General features: G+C 38.4%; 1 protein-coding gene across 1 annotated transcript in view; it reads right to left on the bottom strand.

Moving 5' to 3' along the window:
- Window positions 1-6,626: 6,626 nt before the first annotated feature.
- Window positions 6,627-19,674, bottom strand: part of VAT1L (vesicle amine transport 1 like) — a 49,967-nt gene continuing 36,919 nt past the window's right edge. Inside the window, exons 8-9 of the mRNA XM_026671989.2 lie at window positions 10,206-10,289; window positions 6,627-9,476 (exon numbers count right to left, since the gene is read on the bottom strand). Coding sequence (XP_026527774.2) covers window positions 9,375-9,476; window positions 10,206-10,289 — 186 coding nt within the window. The 3' untranslated portion in view covers window positions 6,627-9,374. The remainder of the gene's footprint in view (window positions 9,477-10,205; window positions 10,290-19,674) is intronic.

Here is a 19,674-nt window from a genome sequence, read left to right as displayed (position 1 = left end):
TGCATGACCCCAGAGCAGTCCAAACTTCACCTGGGAGCTCAGATAAACAATAAGCCAGAGGCTGATCAGATTAGCACAGACAAACATCTAGGATTTGCATTTCCTCTTTTGCCTATAGAGCCAGTTTTGACCCCTACATAACCCCTACAGGAGCCCCATAGGAATCTGACAACAGCCAAGAGAGTATTAAAGGACATGTTCTTGCACAGGAACAGGAAGCTCAAGTACAAAGCCCAAAAGAATGTATACAAGCCACCCACTCTCAACTCCACTTTGTCAGCTGCACCAGAACCAGGTGCTTGGTGGTTCTGTTCATCATTAAACCATCTTTCCAATCCATGTTTCCAGTGTCTTTCTCCCAGCTTGGAAGTGGACCAGATGAATTTTTCTTCCAACAATTAGTTTCCCCCTGGCAGTTGTGTGCACATTTAAACTTGGCCATTGGAGCTCATTTATAGTAGAATATATTCTGTGACCCTGATAATGGGCTAATTCAGAATTCATGCTAAGCAATTGGATTATCACATTTGGTGGCTCAGGGGGGGATGGAGAAACTTTGCCCTTTCAGATTCTTCCTGCCCATTTAAAGCAATCAGCCAACTACTTTGTTTCCATGGTAATGTATTGCTGGCTATTATGCTTGGCCAAAGCTATTAAGGTAATATTCCTAAAGAAAGGGGGGGGGATTTCATGTGACCCATTCAGAATACCTATCTACATAACAAAGCAAGCAGATTCACAGGCCACCTGGCTGCAATTTCCCAAGGCCACCACACTTCTAAAAAACTGCATCTATGCCAAATTTAGCAGAAGTAATCTCCCTTGCTGTCTTTTGGAAAGGATGCATTTCCTTTTCTTGAATTTGTCTGCAAAATGTCCAACACTCTGCTTGAGCAGGAGAGTCTGTTCCAAATATTAGCCTCTACCTAGGATCAAACTCACAGTCTCCCAATTGTGAGGCGAGAACTCCACCTCAATAGAATAGAATAGAATAGAATAGAATAGAATAGAATAGAATAGAATAGAATAGAATAGAATAGAATAGAATAGAATAGAATAGAATAGAATAGAATAGAATAGAATAGAATAGAATAGAATAGAATAGAATAGAATAGAATAGAATACAAAAGGAATAGAATAGAATAAAATAGAACACAGAAGGAATAGAATAGAATAGAATAGAATAGAATAGAATAGAATAGAATAGAATAGAATATAGAATAGAATAGAATAGAACAGAACAGAATAGAATAGAATAGAATAGAATAGAATAGAATAGAATAGAATAGCAGAGTTGGAAGGGAACTTGGAGGTCTTCTAATCCAACCCCCTCCTAGGCAGGAAACTCTACTACACCACTTCAGACAAATGGTTATCCAATCTCTTCTTAAAAACTTCCAGTGCTGGAGCATTCACAACTTCTGGAGGCCAGTTGTTCCAATGACAGCCATCAATGATAAGCATGTAGTTAAAGAAGGGCATATAAAATACTACAAACCTCTCCGGCACTGAAAGTTTTCAAAATCTGAACAAATCAAGCTGTTTTTAGCTCCTTTCCAGAAGAAAACGGTTCTTTACTCCAGCTTATCAGAAGCCTGTTTGAGCTTGTGCAACCTTTCCATTTAGAATGTTCAGAAAAAATGTTTACAGCTCTGGTAGTGGATGCTCTTCCTGAAGGTGGATTCGTTACTAAAATATTACGGTCCTCTGCCTTTCTGTCTCTAACCGATAAGACTTAAGCAAAACCTGCAAGCTAATTTAATCGTTGTAGCTACAAGATGAAAAGGGAGTTAATCCCAAAACTAGCTGCTGGCCTGGTCCCGAGTTCCTTGATAATGACAATCACATGATCCTTCTAGGAATGTACAGGCAGAATGAGGGCTCCCCCAAAACGAAAAGAGATATTTTAAAAAATGGAATTAATAAAAATGGACAGCCATACTAATCCTACATGCTCCTGTACTAAATGGATGGCAAATGATTATCCAAGTTTTTAAGAAGGGATTGGATAACCATTCGTCTGAAATGGTATAGGGCAAGGGTCTTCAAACTTGGCAAGTTTAAGACTTGTGGACTTCAACTCCCAGAATTCCTGAGCTAACATGACTGGCTGATGAATTCTGGGAGTTGAAGTCCACAAGTCTTAAAGTTGTCAAGTTTGAAGACCCCTGGTATAGGGTCTCCTGCTTGAGCAGGGGTTGGATTAGAAGACCTCCAAGGTCCCTTCCAATTCTATTATTCTATTCTAATATGTTCTATTTTGTTCTATTCTATTCTATTTTGTTCTGTTCTATTCTATTATTTTCTGTTCTACTCTACTCTATTCTACCCTACCCTAGTCTATTCTATTCATAGCAAGTGACACAAGAAGTTCAGTCAACCTGCTTCTGAATGCAGTGAACATCTTTCTGGAACCCTAAAAAAAACCCTTGCATCAAGATCTGCATGGAGAAAAGATGAAAAAACCACCTTCATCTTACAGCTCTTTTGGAATTGCTTAGCATCTTCTTGGATGGGAGGCCTGAAGACATGTCTGTTTTGTTCCATTGATCAGTGTGTTTGTTTCCTGGCAAATGTCCTGATGGGTTTTCAGTTCTATTCCAAAACTGACACTAGACTGTTGAATGAGTCCTCCAAGGCAATCTTGCTGGGAGCAATCTGAATGTCTCGGTGGCAAAAACGTACAAAAGCTCCTTCAGTAAGATGGCCTAGTTAGGTAGTGGAATACAGCCAATTTTAACTGATTTTGAAAAATTAAGCAGGGCTGCTGCAGAGCAGACTGGGAAGTTGAAGAGAAAAACACCCCTTCCTCAAAGGCTGTTTCTTATGAAAGATGCCTTAAATTCAGGAGGGGTAGAAAAATTTCCTGCCTATAGGGATACTGCTAGGCAGTATTAGGTAGAACTACCACATCTGCACCGGAAAAAAATCCCATTGACCCCCAGGTCCTCTTCATCTCTCCTGTTTATTGGCTAACATGAGCCTAGAGTTGGTAGCCCAAGGTTGACAATGTTAAGCTGGGTCAACCAAGAGTCCAGGTCTAGAGTTTCAACCATTGAGTTAAGCTATAAATTCTTTCTTTAACCCAGGGGTCTTCAAACTTGACAGCTTTAAGACTTGTGGTCTTCAACTCCCAGAATTGTTCCTCCAATCATGTTAGCTCAGGAATTCTGGGAGTTGAAATCCACAAGTCTTAAATTTGCCAAGTTTGAAGACCCTTGCCTTAACTTCTCAAATGCCAGGAAACCATGCTACCAATATTTAACTATTCTGACACTATGCCTTCATGTTTTCAAGTACTGGGTTGCACAAGTTAAGATGTTCATGCTTGCAGGTACATCTGGTTTAACGCACAGCCTTTTATTGAAGGGTCTAGAAATTGCACGAAGCTACTTCTGTAAGTAAAGCTTGGCACCCACCCACCCCCTGCTCTTCCCAAGCCCACCCCACCTTGTCAAACCCTTTGATGTGCTGGATTAAATGACATGAGGCAAAGTTAATGCTATGCTTCATAGTTTATTTATATTTTTATGTAAACATCATTTGCTTGGTAGGCACAATATAACAAAAGCTCTAAAGCAACAGAGAACAATTAAAACAAACATATCAGTTTACTTAGTTCAGGTGGATGATGAAGAGAGGCTGTCATAGTTCCATAATCCAAATTGGGAACTCATTTCCTTTTACTTGATGAAAGCAATCAATTCATTAGAGAAAAGGTACATTAGTAACAAAGGTTTGGGGCTCAAAGATTCCAAACTCTGTTCCCCAGTAATAATACTGATTAAATAAAATTCCTTTTCTATATAGCATCTCCTGCTGTCTTAAGAGGACTCTACCTAGACACTAAGTTTGCAGAATTGCAAACTAAAATGTTCCCCAACTCCATCCAGTTTTTCCCTGCACATTGAAAGCAAGACTTGCTAATTATGGATTTTGAGACTTTATTTGCCACTGTTTTCCACCTACAGAGGTAATTCTTCAGCTATATGGGGCATTGTAACCTGCTGTACCTCCAATGTATTCTGATGTGGTCAGTTCTCTCTTTCGAAATTCAAGTGATGATATCCCTTTCTAAATTTCCCTGAAGAGCCAGGCTGAAATTTTAGGGGAAATAATGTTGCTTTGTGGACAGAGGGGAAGGAGGTAAACCAATTGTTTTAGAGCAGGGGTCCCCAACCACCGGTCCGCGGACCGGTACTGGTCCGTGGAACAAGTCCTACCGGGCTGCTGGTTGCTGGCGCCGCCATCTTTTTGATGAAAAAGTGCTTCCGGTGAGCTTTTCCGGGTAGAAAGCTCACCGGAAGCACTTTTCATCAAAAAGATGGCGGCGCATGCTTCGGTGAGCTTTTCTGGGTAGAAAGCCATTTCTACCGGAAAAGCTCACCGAGCATGCGCCGCATCTTTTTGATGAAAAGTGCTTCCGGTGAGGTCACCGGAAGCACTTTTTCATCAAAAAAAGATGGCGGCGCCCAGCTGATGCCGGTACTGGGCCGCGGCATAAAAAAGGTTGGGGATCACTGTTTTAGAGGAAGCTTCCAATGCTTTGCACTCTTTTCACCTAATCCCAGAAGAAAATCCACAGTCCAGTGAAGCTCAGGCACATAAGACTGAATTCAATGGATCACAGGCACTGATAGTTTGCATGAATGTTGGGCTATTTGGATTCCACTTGATGTGAAAGCCTCTCTCCAGCTCATAAAATATAAGCACTGGCTTGTTTCAAAAGAATGCATCCAAGGATAGCTGTGTTTCTGAAGGGATCTCCACAATTAAAGAGTTCTAAGCAAATAAATGATCCACAAATGTTTGTTTCAATATTTGCAACGTTGCAGGACTAAGCATGAGATCAACTTGTCTGAGTTATCAAGGCAACATCAAAGCTGAAGAAGAGCAAACTTAGCGTACTTCATATGTACCTTGGCCTTCGAGCACAAAAGGAGCTGAGTCACAGAAGTTCTAATGCTATCATCACGACGTCTCTAAAACAGAGAGTGGGAAAACCAAGGCTAATTTAACGCCACTTGATTTTCTGGCTTCCTTTCTCTCAAATTATAGCCTGATTCTATCTTTTTGCTGTTGGGGATACTCAAGATGAAAACCAGGTCAAATCATACATTTTGCATTGCTGGCTAGAGGTTTCCGCTTTGGGTTGGCTGCCTTCTGGGTATCTTTGCCATCATCAAGAAGGGCAAACCTACGTAAGGGAAAGTAGGAATGCATTTTTCTTTCTGCAATATAAGACTGATGGACAATGGATTAAAAGGTAGGCCTCAGGGACTACAAAACATTATAAATTAGTGAGGAAGACTGTATCCAGGAGGATACACGGGAGGTTTAGGGATTTATGCATTAATTTCTACTACATGCATAGTACAGAAAACATTGCAACATTTACCCTTCCCCCCTCTAGAACTCTGCTTCATCTAAAAGTTAGTCTATTTATCTGAAAAGGGACCGGGTTTCCTTCCGAGCATGGGGCTGGACTGGAAGACCTCCAAGGTCCCATCCAACTCTGTTATTCTGTTATTTAGCTATGGAGATGAATATCTTCCATCAAAAGCAGCCCCTGCAACGCTTGCCTATTTCTAAGAGTTTCCTTTGAAAAGGTTTGCTTGTAAAAGAATCAAAAGATGGAATTTTAAGGCATTTGCCCCTGCTAAGTTGATGATAAATTCTTGGCTTTTCACTGGTCTATTTTCTAATTGCTGGGCATCTCTGGGGATTGAATTAAAAATAAGAAGATAAATATGGGGAAAGCCGCAATGATGTGAAAAGTTTGCCCACATCTCTGCTCTCCAAAGTCTCAAACAGGGACTCAAGCGAAGGCTCAGCTGATCATCTTGGAAGAGGCAACTTTTGATACTGGTATATGTTGGTTAATGACCAAAATAAAGTTTGATTTGATTACAATGGTAAGCTTGCAATGGCTGTTGCCATTAAAACACACCGAAAAGATGGCATTCTTTTGGCATTTGCAATGGCTGCTGACATTAAAACACACCTAAAAGATGGCATTCTTTTGGCATTTGTTTCACAAGGTCCCTTCATTCCATCTCTTTTTGCTTTCTTCTACATTCTTAAAGAGATGGCATTCTGTGGAGATACATTGATTTACTGCAAAAAAACAAAAAAAAAAAAAAAAACCCCTACCGTATGAGTCACAAAAATGGAATGGTAAACATGAATGTGCAACAGCTGCAATTTAAATGGCTTTCAAAACTTGGTTGAAATCAATCCATGAAAAAAGTGGCTATTAATCATTGTTGCACTTCTAGAGATACCTGGATAAGAAGAGAAGGTTGATGGTGGTAGAAGTAAACACTGCCAGAATATTATTTTAATGATGGATTTAAAATCTATTGGCAGAGCAGTGGATAACTAGAGCAGGCTCTTATAAACAACAGTGTGGTTATAATGATGCTGCCAGTGAAATTCCAAAGCAGGGCTTGAATCAAAGCTGTTCATTTTTACTAATGTGCAAACATTCCACCTCAAGAAGATTATACCTGAAAGACATTCTATCAAGTATTGAAAACAAAGTGACTTTTTAAAAAATACATTGGAGAGGTGCTTAAATCTTATTGGATCCTTTTGAAGTGATCTGGATATCTTTTTTTTTTTTTGTAGAGATGCAAAAATGGCTTAAAAAATAATTGAATCAATTTGCTAGTTTGATCCAAACATTTGAATTGATTCACGTCAGTTTTATGAGTCAATGCAAATCATCGAATCCGATCAATTTTCAAAATCAAAGCAATCATTTGAATTGATCTGTTTCCCAATCTAGCTCTGGATCAAGTCTCAAACCTGTTGCAATCCCAAATTAGTATAGATGTTCTCCTACCATTAAAGCCATTTCCCCCCACTTTGGGGAAAAAAACATAACTGGAGATTTGAGAGAGGGGGAGGGAAAGTAACAATGCAGGAATGGACAAGAAGATGCTTTCCCTCTTTCTAAAAACCAAATGGCTATAAACTTCCTATTAAGTTTGATTGGACTGCATACCACCACTTAAGACTGGCTGTTTTATTTTCTACCACTCTGAAAAGTGATACACTAAATGATGTGTATAAATAATGATCAATTACTCTAACATCTTGATATCTCAACTCCCTGCCTTTCTTTGGGTTTTTATCATCCTTAATTTGACCTGTGGTTTGGTTGATTGACAACTTCAAGGAACAACAGAATAATCTTTGTAAAAAGGCTTATTGTCAAAGTCAATCTTTTAGGATCATAACAGAACCCAACTGTTCAGCAAAGCACATATCAGAAAATTAGAAAAATAAAATTGGAATGCTTAAAATAATATGTTAATCCAAATGCATATTTCATTTGAGGAAAGATGTTAGTAATAGTTTAGCGGTACTCCAAGACATTTGGACAAATATTTTCTTTGATTAATAAAGTGGATAACACTAAAACTATGTAGGAAATCTATGTTCTCTGTGAGTACAAGATATAGAATCATATACTTTGTGTATAAGAAAAATCATAGTGAGACAAGAATAACGTGAGGTTTACACAAAGTGTCAGCATTTAGATAAAGCATGAAGAGACTAATATTTCTTTAAATGTGTTGGGTGGAGATATTCACTCTTGAGCTACTTTAAATATTATTAAGAGTGCTGTTTTGCTTAACAGTGCTTAAAAAAAGATGCAAAAAATGAGTATATGAAGCATAAAGTCATTCCAAAGAATTTTCTTTGTACAATATAATTTAGGCAAATTAACTATCAACTTTTGTTGGCAATGTTTTCAATAAACCCATTTTAATTAATTGGCGGAGTCTGAGCACTACTATTCCCCTAACAACTACTATACACTGAGAGTTACACAAATCAGTGCGTCTTAACATCTCTTGAGGATTGTTTTCTTTGTATACCAATCAATATTGTACACATGAGGTATTTTCTTGAGAAATGAGAAGGAGCTGCTTGTTTACAAAGTGGTGCAGGAAAAATTGGCAATTGCCTACCATGGTAGCCTTAGTCTGTGATTCAAAAGAGGACTTTCCTTCTTTATACCCATAAAGGAGAAGATGCACATTTACTGATACATCATGAGTAGTTCTCCAAATGTATAGTTGGATAGGGCTTTGTGTGCACATGGACTTATCAGGGTTCATTCATATCATTGCCCAGTTAATGATTATAATTTTGTCATGAAGGACAACATTGGCCTATAGGATGGTTTAAGGCAGGGGTCCCCAAACTTGGCAACTTTGAGACTTGTGGACTTCAACTCCCAGAATTCCTCACCCAGCAAAGCTGAATTCCGGGAGTTAAAGTCCACAAGTCTTAAAGTTACCAAGTTTGGAGACCTCTGATTTAAGGCTTTGTATCAGCTTATCAACAGAGAGTCTATTTGTACTAACTTTCCCACTTACTACAAAACATGAGTCCAAAGTTTGCCTGTGGATCAGTAAGACCATTTCATAGGGCTGGGGAAAAGAGAAAAGTGTAAGTGTCACCAAAGAGAAAGCAAGCGTTAAATATTTTTCTTGTTTCCTTGACCATAAATACATTTTAATAGCTTGATTTCCATTCATCCATATTCCCTCATATTATAAAACCACTAATTTTAACTTGTTTCTCTTTTGTTCAGTTGTGTCCAATTCTCAGAGACTGCCTGAAAAAGTCCCTGAAGGGTTTTGGGTTTTTTTTGGCAAGTTTTTCAAAAATAGTTTGCCATTGCTTGGTTCTTAGAGCAGAGAGGAAATGACTGGCCCAAGGTTACTCCAGAGGCTTGGTTCCAAAAGTGGAATTACAATCCATAGTTTCCTGGTTTCTAGCATGATGCTTTAACTACCACATTAAACTGGCTCTCAATTTTAATTTAAAATTACCTAAATAAAGTTGGGAATAGGTGGGAATTGGTGGGAATACTCATGTTTTAAATGAAGAAAATGCCAAGAAGAGTCCAGGCTATGCATGTCTGTAATTACTGTACACATGGACTACCCTATCCACAGAATCTAACCTGCCCCTTCACTCCAAAACTAACCCATGTCAACATTATCAAAGTGGATTGAAAATTTGTTTCTGGAACCAACATGGAAAGATGTTTGGGTCTCCTATTGCTGTAAATGACAATAAGGCTTTTGATAGGGATTCAACAAGACTCTTACAGGCAAACTGGAGACCACAGGATGGAATGTCATAATACTGGGAAAGTCAGAATGGCACTTCAGTTCAAAACATCAATGACCAACACCTGATAGCTCAGCTGACTGCAGACAAAAGGAAAAACAAAACAGCACACACTGTACTAGAGCATTTGTTCACTGGTGCACACAATGGGTTTCCCCAGTTGTCTTCCCTTCTTCTGCTTTATCAACTCTTCCAGCTCTCATTCCCACCTTTTCCAACTACTGTTGGATGAATGGTATACACTCTTTGTTCTCATTGTCCCCCTCGTGGTCTTCTTCCTCTTCGGCAGCTTCGCTGGTCTCTGTGCTGTCGTTGGCCATCTGGCGAGGAGACAGAATCAAAAGGATGCAAGTCAGTCCATATAATTCTCTGGCTAATGTGCAAAGCAATCAGTATATTGGAGAAGACCCTAAAGGCAGTGATATCACCATTCCAAAACTTTGTCAAGAATTGCAAGAACAAGATGAAAGGGAAGGTGCCATAATTTTGGCAGTGACCTTTTAGTTCATCACCATCATCTTTTAGATACGCATACATGCCCAACCCATCCAGCATAGATCGTGCCATTTTCAGGGTGTTTTGGGTAAAAGGAGAAATGACGGATCCAAGCAATGATTTGCAAAGACACAATCACCAATTGGCAGATCTCCAAATGCATTCCAAACTGATGAGATTCATGGAATTGAAATTTTGCAAAATTTATAAAATGTTTCATGACATAAACATTATCATGACACTTTATAGTATAATACAAATGTCATAAAACCTCTTTTGTGGTCATCTCCTTATGTTTGACAATTCAACATGGGTTATTTTCAAAGAGTCACATCTCTGAATATCTCCCTGTAATTTTAAGAATTTTTCCAGTGAAGAGAGAACATTAGAATTTCTGCCATTGTTGAAGGCATTGATGAATCTAGTAATAAAAATACCTCTGGAACAATAACCCATCAGGTCACCTAGGGGGTTAATAAAGGGTACAAAGGTTTCTTCAATATTCACATATTGATCAATGTTGGATTTGAAATCTTCTACTTCTTGTAACTTACCAAAGGAGTAGGTGTCTTCTCCACATCCAGAATTAATTTGCCTATATTACCTCTGTCATGGATTCTTTGCATTGCTTCCTTCACCTATAATCAATAGATCTTAAATTTTAATCTTCTTTGTGATGCAAAAGAAAAGCAAATCAAAGTCAAAAAATACCCCCCACCACCACAACTGGATTTTAGCACAAGTATTTTTCCTAGAATCTGTATGTATGTAAAAAAAAAATCCCCATGTTGACTTTTAGTATAAGCTCAAGAAAGACATGGAATTAATTAAACATCACAAGAAAATAAAATATTGTATCACCAGAATATCACAGCACTAGGAAGGCTGCTGTCTAAAACCTGTTTCCTAGGAGTATGTGTTTAGAGATTTCTTTTGTGTAAATGTGGCAGAGCTAGAAACACAATGCCTTCAGAAGGTTTAGACTAAAGCTCTTAGAATCCTTGACAATTGTCCATGTGTCAGCCCTACAAAGAACAACTTATCAAGAAATTCATTCTACAGGAAGATTAGATTGAAACTTTTTGGTGATGGGCTACACTGACACAATCTCGCAAATCTGCTTGTGTTTTCACTTCCGTCTGTCTTTTACACCTGGGGATCAGAAACAATTCAATCTAAGTCTTCTTCTAATACTTTCCTACCTCCCTGGGCTTAGCACATGTTTCTTCTGTCCCTGTTGTTCTAGTGGTTTCTAGATGCTTTTTCCAAGGTTATCTCCCTGTACCATGTGACTTTAGAGAATAATAATGTAATAAAAGCATCTGGAGAGCACCCCTGATGAATACAATTGAAGTGTCACATGCAATCCCATTTCTATCTTCCTGGGAGTATATTGCACTGAGCATCACTTTGGAAGATAAGATCTCTGGATTTCCATTCTATGTTATGATTTTATTTTATGATTGATGGGCCTCCTTTGCTGTTACATGGACTGCAGCTTCATTTTAGGATACATGGATTTTGGTAACACATTCCTGTAATCCGAGAGTTAAATATTACATTTATACATTAGCTCAATTCAAAGAGAGTTTAAGCAGTATACAGTGTATATAATAAAATGCAGTAAACGATATAATGTATCTTTTCTTTTATGTACACTGAGAGCATTTGCACCAAGGCAAATTCCTTGTGTGTCTAATCACACTTGGCCAACAAAGAATTCTATTCTATTCTATTCTATTCTATTCTATTCTAATCTAATAAAACCAGATCATAACACATGATGTGGTAATAAAAATATAGAAATACCATTTTGGTGGCGGTCACAACAAGAACATCGTCTACATTATTCCAATTGCTGCATAATCTTACGCACATGTCAGTTGCTATGGGCAACTTTCATCTGGTCTGTAGCTCTGAGGTCCCTTTTAGGATATCCACCTGAAGTACCTGAGTTGAAATCTCTCCAAAATACCCCATAAAGCAGCAATTGTGAAATTGCTATAGTTAAGAAAACTACATGAGCACATCCTGAAGTTACCAGATTGTAAAGAGGCAAGGTGGAATGAGTGATTATTTTTGTCACCATTAGCAATTTCCACACTGTATATGGGCTACAACTGGAAAAGCTTAGTTTCAACTAGGGCATACAAAACCTTTGCCAGACCAATTCTCAAATACAGCACATCCTCCTGGAACCTGCACCGTATATCGGACATTAACACAATTGAGCGGGTTCAAAGGTATTTCTCAAGAAAAGTTCTCCATTCCTCTATTCACAATAGAATTCCCTATGCCTCCAGGCTCAAAATTTCGGGCCTGGGCAATCTGGAACTGTGCCGCCTGTGGTACGATCTAAGCATAGTACACAAAATAGTCTGTACAACATCTTACCTGTCAATGACTTCTTCAGCCTCAATCACAACAATACACGGGCAAACAACCGATACAAACTCAAGGTAAACCACTCTAAACTCGATTGCAGAAAATACAGTAACAGAGTGGTCAACGCCTGGAACGCTCTATCCAACTTCGTTGTTACAGCCTCAACCCTTCACAGCTTCAACCTTAAACTGTCTACCGTGGACCTCACCCCATTCCTACGAGGTCCTTAAAGGGGGCGTGCATAAGTACACCAACGTGCCTACCGTCCCTGTCTTAATGTCCCCATTTATCTGTATGTACTCCTTTTGTTCTTCTTTATGTTCTTACCTATACTTGTTATCTTGCACATGTTTGACAAACAAACAAATGAACAAATAAATAAACTCTCCATCTTAGTAGGGCTGAATTCACACATATACATGTCCTAAATTATAATATTGCATGTTTAATAACTGTCCATGGATCTATCATTATATTTCTGTTTTTTTTTTCCTCTTGGTAGCTCAGAGAAGGGGAAAGTTTCTCTCATTGCATTCCCACAACTCCCAAGGAAGGGTGTTGGGCCAAGGGTACATCATTCAACTTGAGATCAAGTGGGGATTTCAACCTGCATCTGCTTTATGCAAGCCCAATGATAACAAGTGGTCTCCAAACCATCTATTTCAGGGGTCTCCAACCTTGGCCACTTTAAGACTTGTGGACTTCAACTCCCAGAATTCCTCAGCCAGCAAAACAGCAAAAAGCTGGCTGAGGAATTCTGGGAGTTGAAGTCCACAAGTCTTAAAGTGGCCAAGGTTGGAGATCCCTGGTCTATTTTATCAGTTCTGAATATGTTTGTTCAATTACAATTACAATTGCTGAATGGTTCTCAGTACCATTCATATGCTACCCAGCTCTGATCAATAGCATTCAACCCATTTTCTCCCCTAAAGAATGCAGGCACTTTATTGTTCAGCTGAATTAAATAACGTTTTGACCTTGCTTTAATCCTTGCTTTCATTTGAAATTTCACTAAAGATATAGAATGATTAACAGCTAACTGCAATTTTACAAGCCTTTAAGTCTACAGAGAACAAATGTTTAAATTGCTTCTACACTATCAAGGAAAAAAATAATCATGTTGTCTAAGTATCATTTGTTCTTTGAAAATATAGCTGTTCCTCAGGAGCTACTCAAATGCCATATTATAGGAGGGAAAAGAAATTACTTGTGCTTTCTGTCAAAATATGTGGACTTAATATGGATGAGAAAAAAGAGGTTATTAATACTTCTATACACTTTATAGATGTTTTCACAGTACAATGAAGTGATTAATCAAGAATTATTGAATAAACACAATTCATTGGATGACACAACATTGCCTAAACTAATATGATGCTTTTGAAACCATTCTGACTGGGTTCCCACCTGTAGTTTGTTTGGGTTTGAAAAACCAAATCCACTGAAACTAAGCTATCACAGAAGCAACAGCAACAAGGAAGAAAGAAGCCTGAAAGAAATTCCATATAATTCTCCAAGGAAGAAGGTACCTTTTCTTTTAACCTTCACAGAACATTGGGTACCAGTACAAAATCCTCTCTTTTAGCTGTGATCAACTAAATTAGCCTTCTACCTTGTTCAGCTGAAATTCCAGTTCTGACATGTCCTGGTAGCTACCCAAATTAACTCTACACAACTTGCAACCGTGACAAATGGCATGAGAGAACCAAGCTGGTTGGTGGTGGATCTGCTACATGGAGATCCCATTCTTATGATCCGGTTCAATACATCATGCAAAGTTTGTTTAACCATAGTTTAATGTTAAGTTCACAGTTGCCTGAAACATGGTTTTAAAAACACAATTCATTGGCTTATACAACAAGCCAAAATCAAACCACATCATAGCTTAATCAACATGTGAAGATAGCCTCTCTCTTCCACTAAAAGCATTAAATTTAATCCTATCCCCATTGCAAGAAAGTTAATATTCTCAGAAGCATTCCATTCAAATTCCTCTCATTTGAATGCAGAGGGGAAAACATACTGATACCTGCCATTGTGCAGGTTTTTAATAGAAAAAAAGAATGAGAAAGGGGGGTGGGGGAAGCTATGGGGGAGTATTTTTGTTCTCTTTCCCCTTCTGGCTGCTTTTGCTAAAACGTAAGCAAAACAAACCGATTCATACATCTCCAAATTCATGTTCACTTCCTGCCTCTAGAGCAGGGGTCTGCAACCTTAAACAGTCAGAGAGCCATTTGGAATCATTTCCCACAGAAAACACCGGGAGCCTCAAAACCTGGGTGGGTGTGGTCAATTCAATGTCACTCCCACCCAGTCACATGACCCCACCATGCCTACCCTGGTTTTGTGGCTCCTGGTGTTTTCTGTAGGAAATGGGTCTCTCTCTCTCCCTCCCATTTCTGTTTTTTGTTTTACCTTCTCAGGTCAGGCGAGGAGTGACTGGGAGGGGAGAGCAAGGGGCGAGGCCAGCCAGTGGTGGGATCATCCAACAGGGAGCCACAGCAGAGGGCCCAAAGAGCCATAGGTTGCTGACACCCACTCTAGAGAAATCTGTTCATGAGAGCTTCAGCCAAATCTAGTGGGAAGCACAAGCCAATTGCAAAAATGAATTGTTGCCACAATTATAGTACATGGAGGGGAAGAAAGCAGCTCTCCATTGTGTGCACGCTCTAGACAACTCACAAAATGCAGCATCAGATCATCAGGATCTGTTCCCATTCAATATTGAGTGTGCTTGTATTTCTGTAACTAAATCAGTCTCGACATTCGTTCCAGATACGTTCTATACCTCTGCAAAATTCAGATGAGCTTTTCCTATGCTAGCATTTTTCATACATTATAGGCAAGTATGAATACTATTATAGTTTGCTTTGAAATAAGGACGGAACCATTTTCCTCTGCCAAATTCCAGAACCTTCCATTACACACAACATTCCATCATTCCTAATACCCAATTCTTTGAATAGGCGGAATAATCTTTCTACTTGGATGATCAGAGCTTAATATGAGAATGGGTAATATTTCTTTTTCTTTTTTTTTTTTCATTTGAATTTTTTTCTCTCAGAAAAAAAACCCATATTTTCTTTACTCCTCATTTTGCCTCACGAGGAGTGCTCAAATATCTATTCACTCATTTTGTACAAGAGTTTAATGCTGACCTTTGGCTGCTAACTGCCCCACTTCTCACCAGGAGATTAGAACATTCGCATAAAGAAATGAATTTGCATTATTAATCATACTAACAAATAGCAATAAAATGTAACCACCAAGCTAGATAGGTCACTTTTATGAACTCTTGAAAAGCTAAGGAACGGAGCCAGTTGGAAATCTTAGGAGTGAATGCTAGACTTGAAAGACAAAACATTAACCTGGATTAAGTAAACAACAAATTATACTGTTTCCAAAAATAGCAACGGCCAAGTGATTACCAGGAGTGGAACATGACTTTATTTTATAATTCTTTTGAAAAGTATTCAAAGGCTGAAATAAACAGAAGAGCAAAACCATCACTGCATAAAACTGAAAGACAATAGTTGGGTTCCTTCAGCACAGCTGGATATAATTCATGATCCAAGGATCGGAGTTCTCATAACATGCTGAGCCAAAAACAAATAATGCCAACCTCTTAACACCTGGCAGAATAAAGCAAGTTTTTATTATTCTCTAAGGCAGAAAAGGATAATTTTCTTCTTTGTAACTTTAGAGAAGGCGAAGAGCTACTAAATTTGTTTATGCTTGTGATGAAGTTTGGAAGTCACTTCTTTATGTATTTTTTCTCTCTCTTTCTGTAATGTATTTTTATCTTTTTCTTCCTTTTACATTTTACAACTGTTTTTTCTTTCTTTAGTTTACATTGCATTTTACTATAGTTGAAAAAAATCTTAATAAAAATGATATATGAACACTTGGAATGGGAGGTTGATATAAATTAGCCAAGTTTCTTATAAGAATTTCACACATGCCAAGATAAAATGCTTGTGTGTCTGAGTTTATAATAAACAGCAATCAGATATTAGTAGGCAATGCCAAATGTTGACTTTATCAATGTGGGAAATATCCCACTGATTTGGATGTGCTACAGGTAGCCTTTAATACAACATTACTGGGATTTTTCTGAAGGACATATTTAAAGCTTTCTAGTCCACACCAGTGAGGGAAGAGTTAAAAGAGATACTTTTGGTCTGTCTGCTTTGCCCCAGTGCTGCTAAGGAACAAGCAACTAAAACATGCCACAGCAAATTATGAGGATCAGGTCTCCATGGTTACAGGTCATGTGGCCTAAAATTACAAGCTTTTAGCGTCAGAGTTACTTTGGTAACGCCAATGGCGCAGGTAGCTCATCCAGTATCTTGCCCAAACTGATAAAAGCATCTGTCTGATTTTTCTGTTTTGATGCTCAGCCAGCAGCTGGCATTAACCCATAGACAGCAAGCATTTATGCTGTTACAAGCACTCCTAAAAGTCGCAGCTGTTCACTGAATATGTGACGAAGGGTAGAATCACAGCCATCGACTATGTTCGCACAACATACTTGGGTAGGCTAATGAAAGATTTAGGAGCTGCATGAGCTCAACAGATTTAAGATTGGCTAGTTTTAATCTTAGTTCATTGTGGCTTTGAAGATTATGCAAGTCAACCTTTTTGGATTGTACAATCTGAACCCATTGGAGTGGATTAAAATCAGTAATAAAATCAGTAAGTGGGCTGTGTGAAGGCAGACCCTAAGAACTGATTAGTCTCCTTCCAGTGTTTCCATTAATATATGTGATATTAATGGAAACACCAATTTCCTGTGTGTGTGTGTGTGTGTGTGTGTGTGTGTATTTGTTTTCTTAAGTTTTCGCAGGTACTTACATGTACGGTATTCAGCTTTGTTCGGGTATTTTCCCACGTCATTGTAGTTGTGCTTTTAAAGTTGTAGCAACGTTTCAGCAGAATCTTATGATGGCAGATGAGATTCTCCCGAAACGTTGCTACAACTTTAAAAGCACAACTACAATGACGTGGGAAAATACCCGAACAAAGCTGAATGCCATACATACATATACATATATACATACATACATACATACATACATATCCACACACAATTCCATGATCCTTTTATACAAACAACCAAAAGCAGTAAGAAAAGAGAGGAAGGAAGGGTGGATGAAGGCGGTTCAACTTTATTGCTTCTCTTCCCATGATCTCAAGGGTTATTATCACCACCTACCGTTTTGTTTACATGCAGCCATGCATACCTCTATAATAGCTTGTTTTATTTCTAAATGGTTTGGGGAGATTATTATCCTGAATGGCAGGATATAAAGGACTGTAAATAAAGCAACAAGCAATTAATTCCAGTTCTTATCATCATTACAGTCAACACGAACGAAGGGGGGGGGAATGTGTGGAAACTTTGAGGTTACTCAAACCAATTCAGCACACCAGATGGAAGGGAAAGGAAGAAAAAGGCAAAACACCGAAAAACAATCTGAAAGTTTCAGGGGCCCAACAATCAACCAAAGTTTTGAACTTCTCTGTTCCTTCCTGGCCGTAAATCATTTTACCTGATAGTATTTTGTAACCTTCCTAGGCAATCCTCGTATCAATTCTTGTGCTATGAACTGAACTCATATTAACTTATATAACCAAGGATGTAGAAGTGATGTTCTCAAGGCTATCAGGCAAATCGTAGCAGGAAATCAACTCCAACAGAAGGCTAAAACTATTTATCAAGATTGCCTATATATTAAGAGAATTTTGCAAGTTGGACTGTGCTGTACCTCTTCCTTATACTCCTTAAACACATTTGCTCTAATAAGATTCAACACACTTCCTTCAGCTGTTATCAACAATAAATACCAATAAAGAAAAAAAAAATCTCCCATGAATGACTTTGCTTCAGTGACTCCCACAGAGGAAGTTGTATTGTAATTTTTATTTGGGTCTGCATGAGGTATTAATCCAGCCACTCATAAAGGAATTCCCAGGGAGAGACAATCAATGATAAGACTCCCATCTTTCAGCAGACCATAAAATCATTTTGCTATATTACCCATAATATAGCCGAATTTTGCCTAGCTGCTACAAATATTGTTCATTAAAACTGCATTTCTCAGATACTTTTACAATTTTATCCCCTCCCTTCAAAACTTCAATTACTACCCATACTACTGCAATGAATACCCCATCACTTGTAATTCTGAATAGTACCAGATTGGCCTTCCACTTTCCTGTTGTATCTAAGAACATGGGAAAGCTGGAACACGACGAGATAATTATACATATATCTGCAAATGAAACTTCCAGGTCAACAACAGCACAGTGAATTTAAAAACCACAGCTGATCTTTCATGACCAGGGTTGCATGTTCCTTTATAACTGCCACTATTAATATCTTGGCAATGACATTTTACACCAGAGGTAATATCTTGATTATCCATAAAGGTTTATATGTGATCTTCCATATCACAATGCTCAGGGAGAATATCGTATATTACATTTCAAGTGGCTGAGAGAGGGGGTTATGGGAAATTGTATGTAGAATTCAATAGTGTAGCCAATAAATATTTGAATTGCAAAATGTTTAGCTCATCCTTCTAAAATATTAACACTCTTATTTTTTGGTGCAGAGTTAGGTTTTTGGCAGAGAACTGCTGGAGTTTGTTCTTATAATTTTTTAAACTACAAAGTAATGAAACAAATCAGTCTACAGCACCAGCTGCCTGGCACAAAAGTCAGTGATAATATCCATTTAAAAGCCAGCACAGAGCAAAATGTTTGGCAGAAGCCATGAATATTCTTAGTGTTTTGATAGAATCGCTGATAAGATAAATTTTGGAAATCAGATAATCAAACACATGATCCAACTGTAAAAAAATAAATAAATCCTGACTCTACCTAGGGCACATCTGAACAAAATGCCACACTACAGATAGAAGAGAATTATTTATAGCTCAGGGTTGAATTGTGGAGTCCTTGGTGCTCTCTGAGCTTGGTTGTTTTCTTGCAGACATTTCATTACCATACTAGGTAACATCACATCAGCACTGGGATAGCAGGCTAGCAAATCCCGCTCCTGGTTCTTCTCTCTAAGTACCATAGTCAAAAAACAAAACTATGGCTTTAAGCTTCCTGTGTTTCTGGCTGGCCAAGTCTCTCTCATATGGGCAAGTAATCATCATTGGGTACACAATGGACATTTTTAATAGTACAATGTGGGACAGATTCTAAGTGGTACGATGGCCTGGAGCTTTCGCCTCACAATCAGGAGGCTGTGAGTTCAATCCTAGGTAGAGGCAGATATTTCTCTTTCTGGGCATGATGAGAATATATCTGCTGAACAAAACTCCACACTGGTGACAGGAAGGGCATCTGGCCAATAAACACTCAGCTCCATTCAGTTGCCCAGACTCCACCTACAAGGGATTATGGGGTCATTAAAACAGGATGAATGTGGGACAGATTCTGTCCAAATCTGAACAGAAATAACTTTGGCTTCCATATGAGAGGCTTATAGGTCCCCTGGATGTTGCCCTAATAGGTAGCGCCCTAATTCTAATCAAGTAAATAGCTTATGTGGAGCTTGAAAGACATTATAGAAATATCTAGGAAGGGGGAAATGATTGTATTGTAAAAGGGATGGGAAACTTT

This window comes from Notechis scutatus, chromosome 9, assembly GCF_049901735.1.
Source record: "Notechis scutatus isolate UNSWTSFEM ecotype Mainland chromosome 9, rNotScu1.2, whole genome shotgun sequence".
NCBI lineage: Eukaryota > Metazoa > Chordata > Lepidosauria > Squamata > Elapidae > Notechis > Notechis scutatus.
This window is presented reverse-complemented; position numbering and strand designations above follow the sequence as displayed.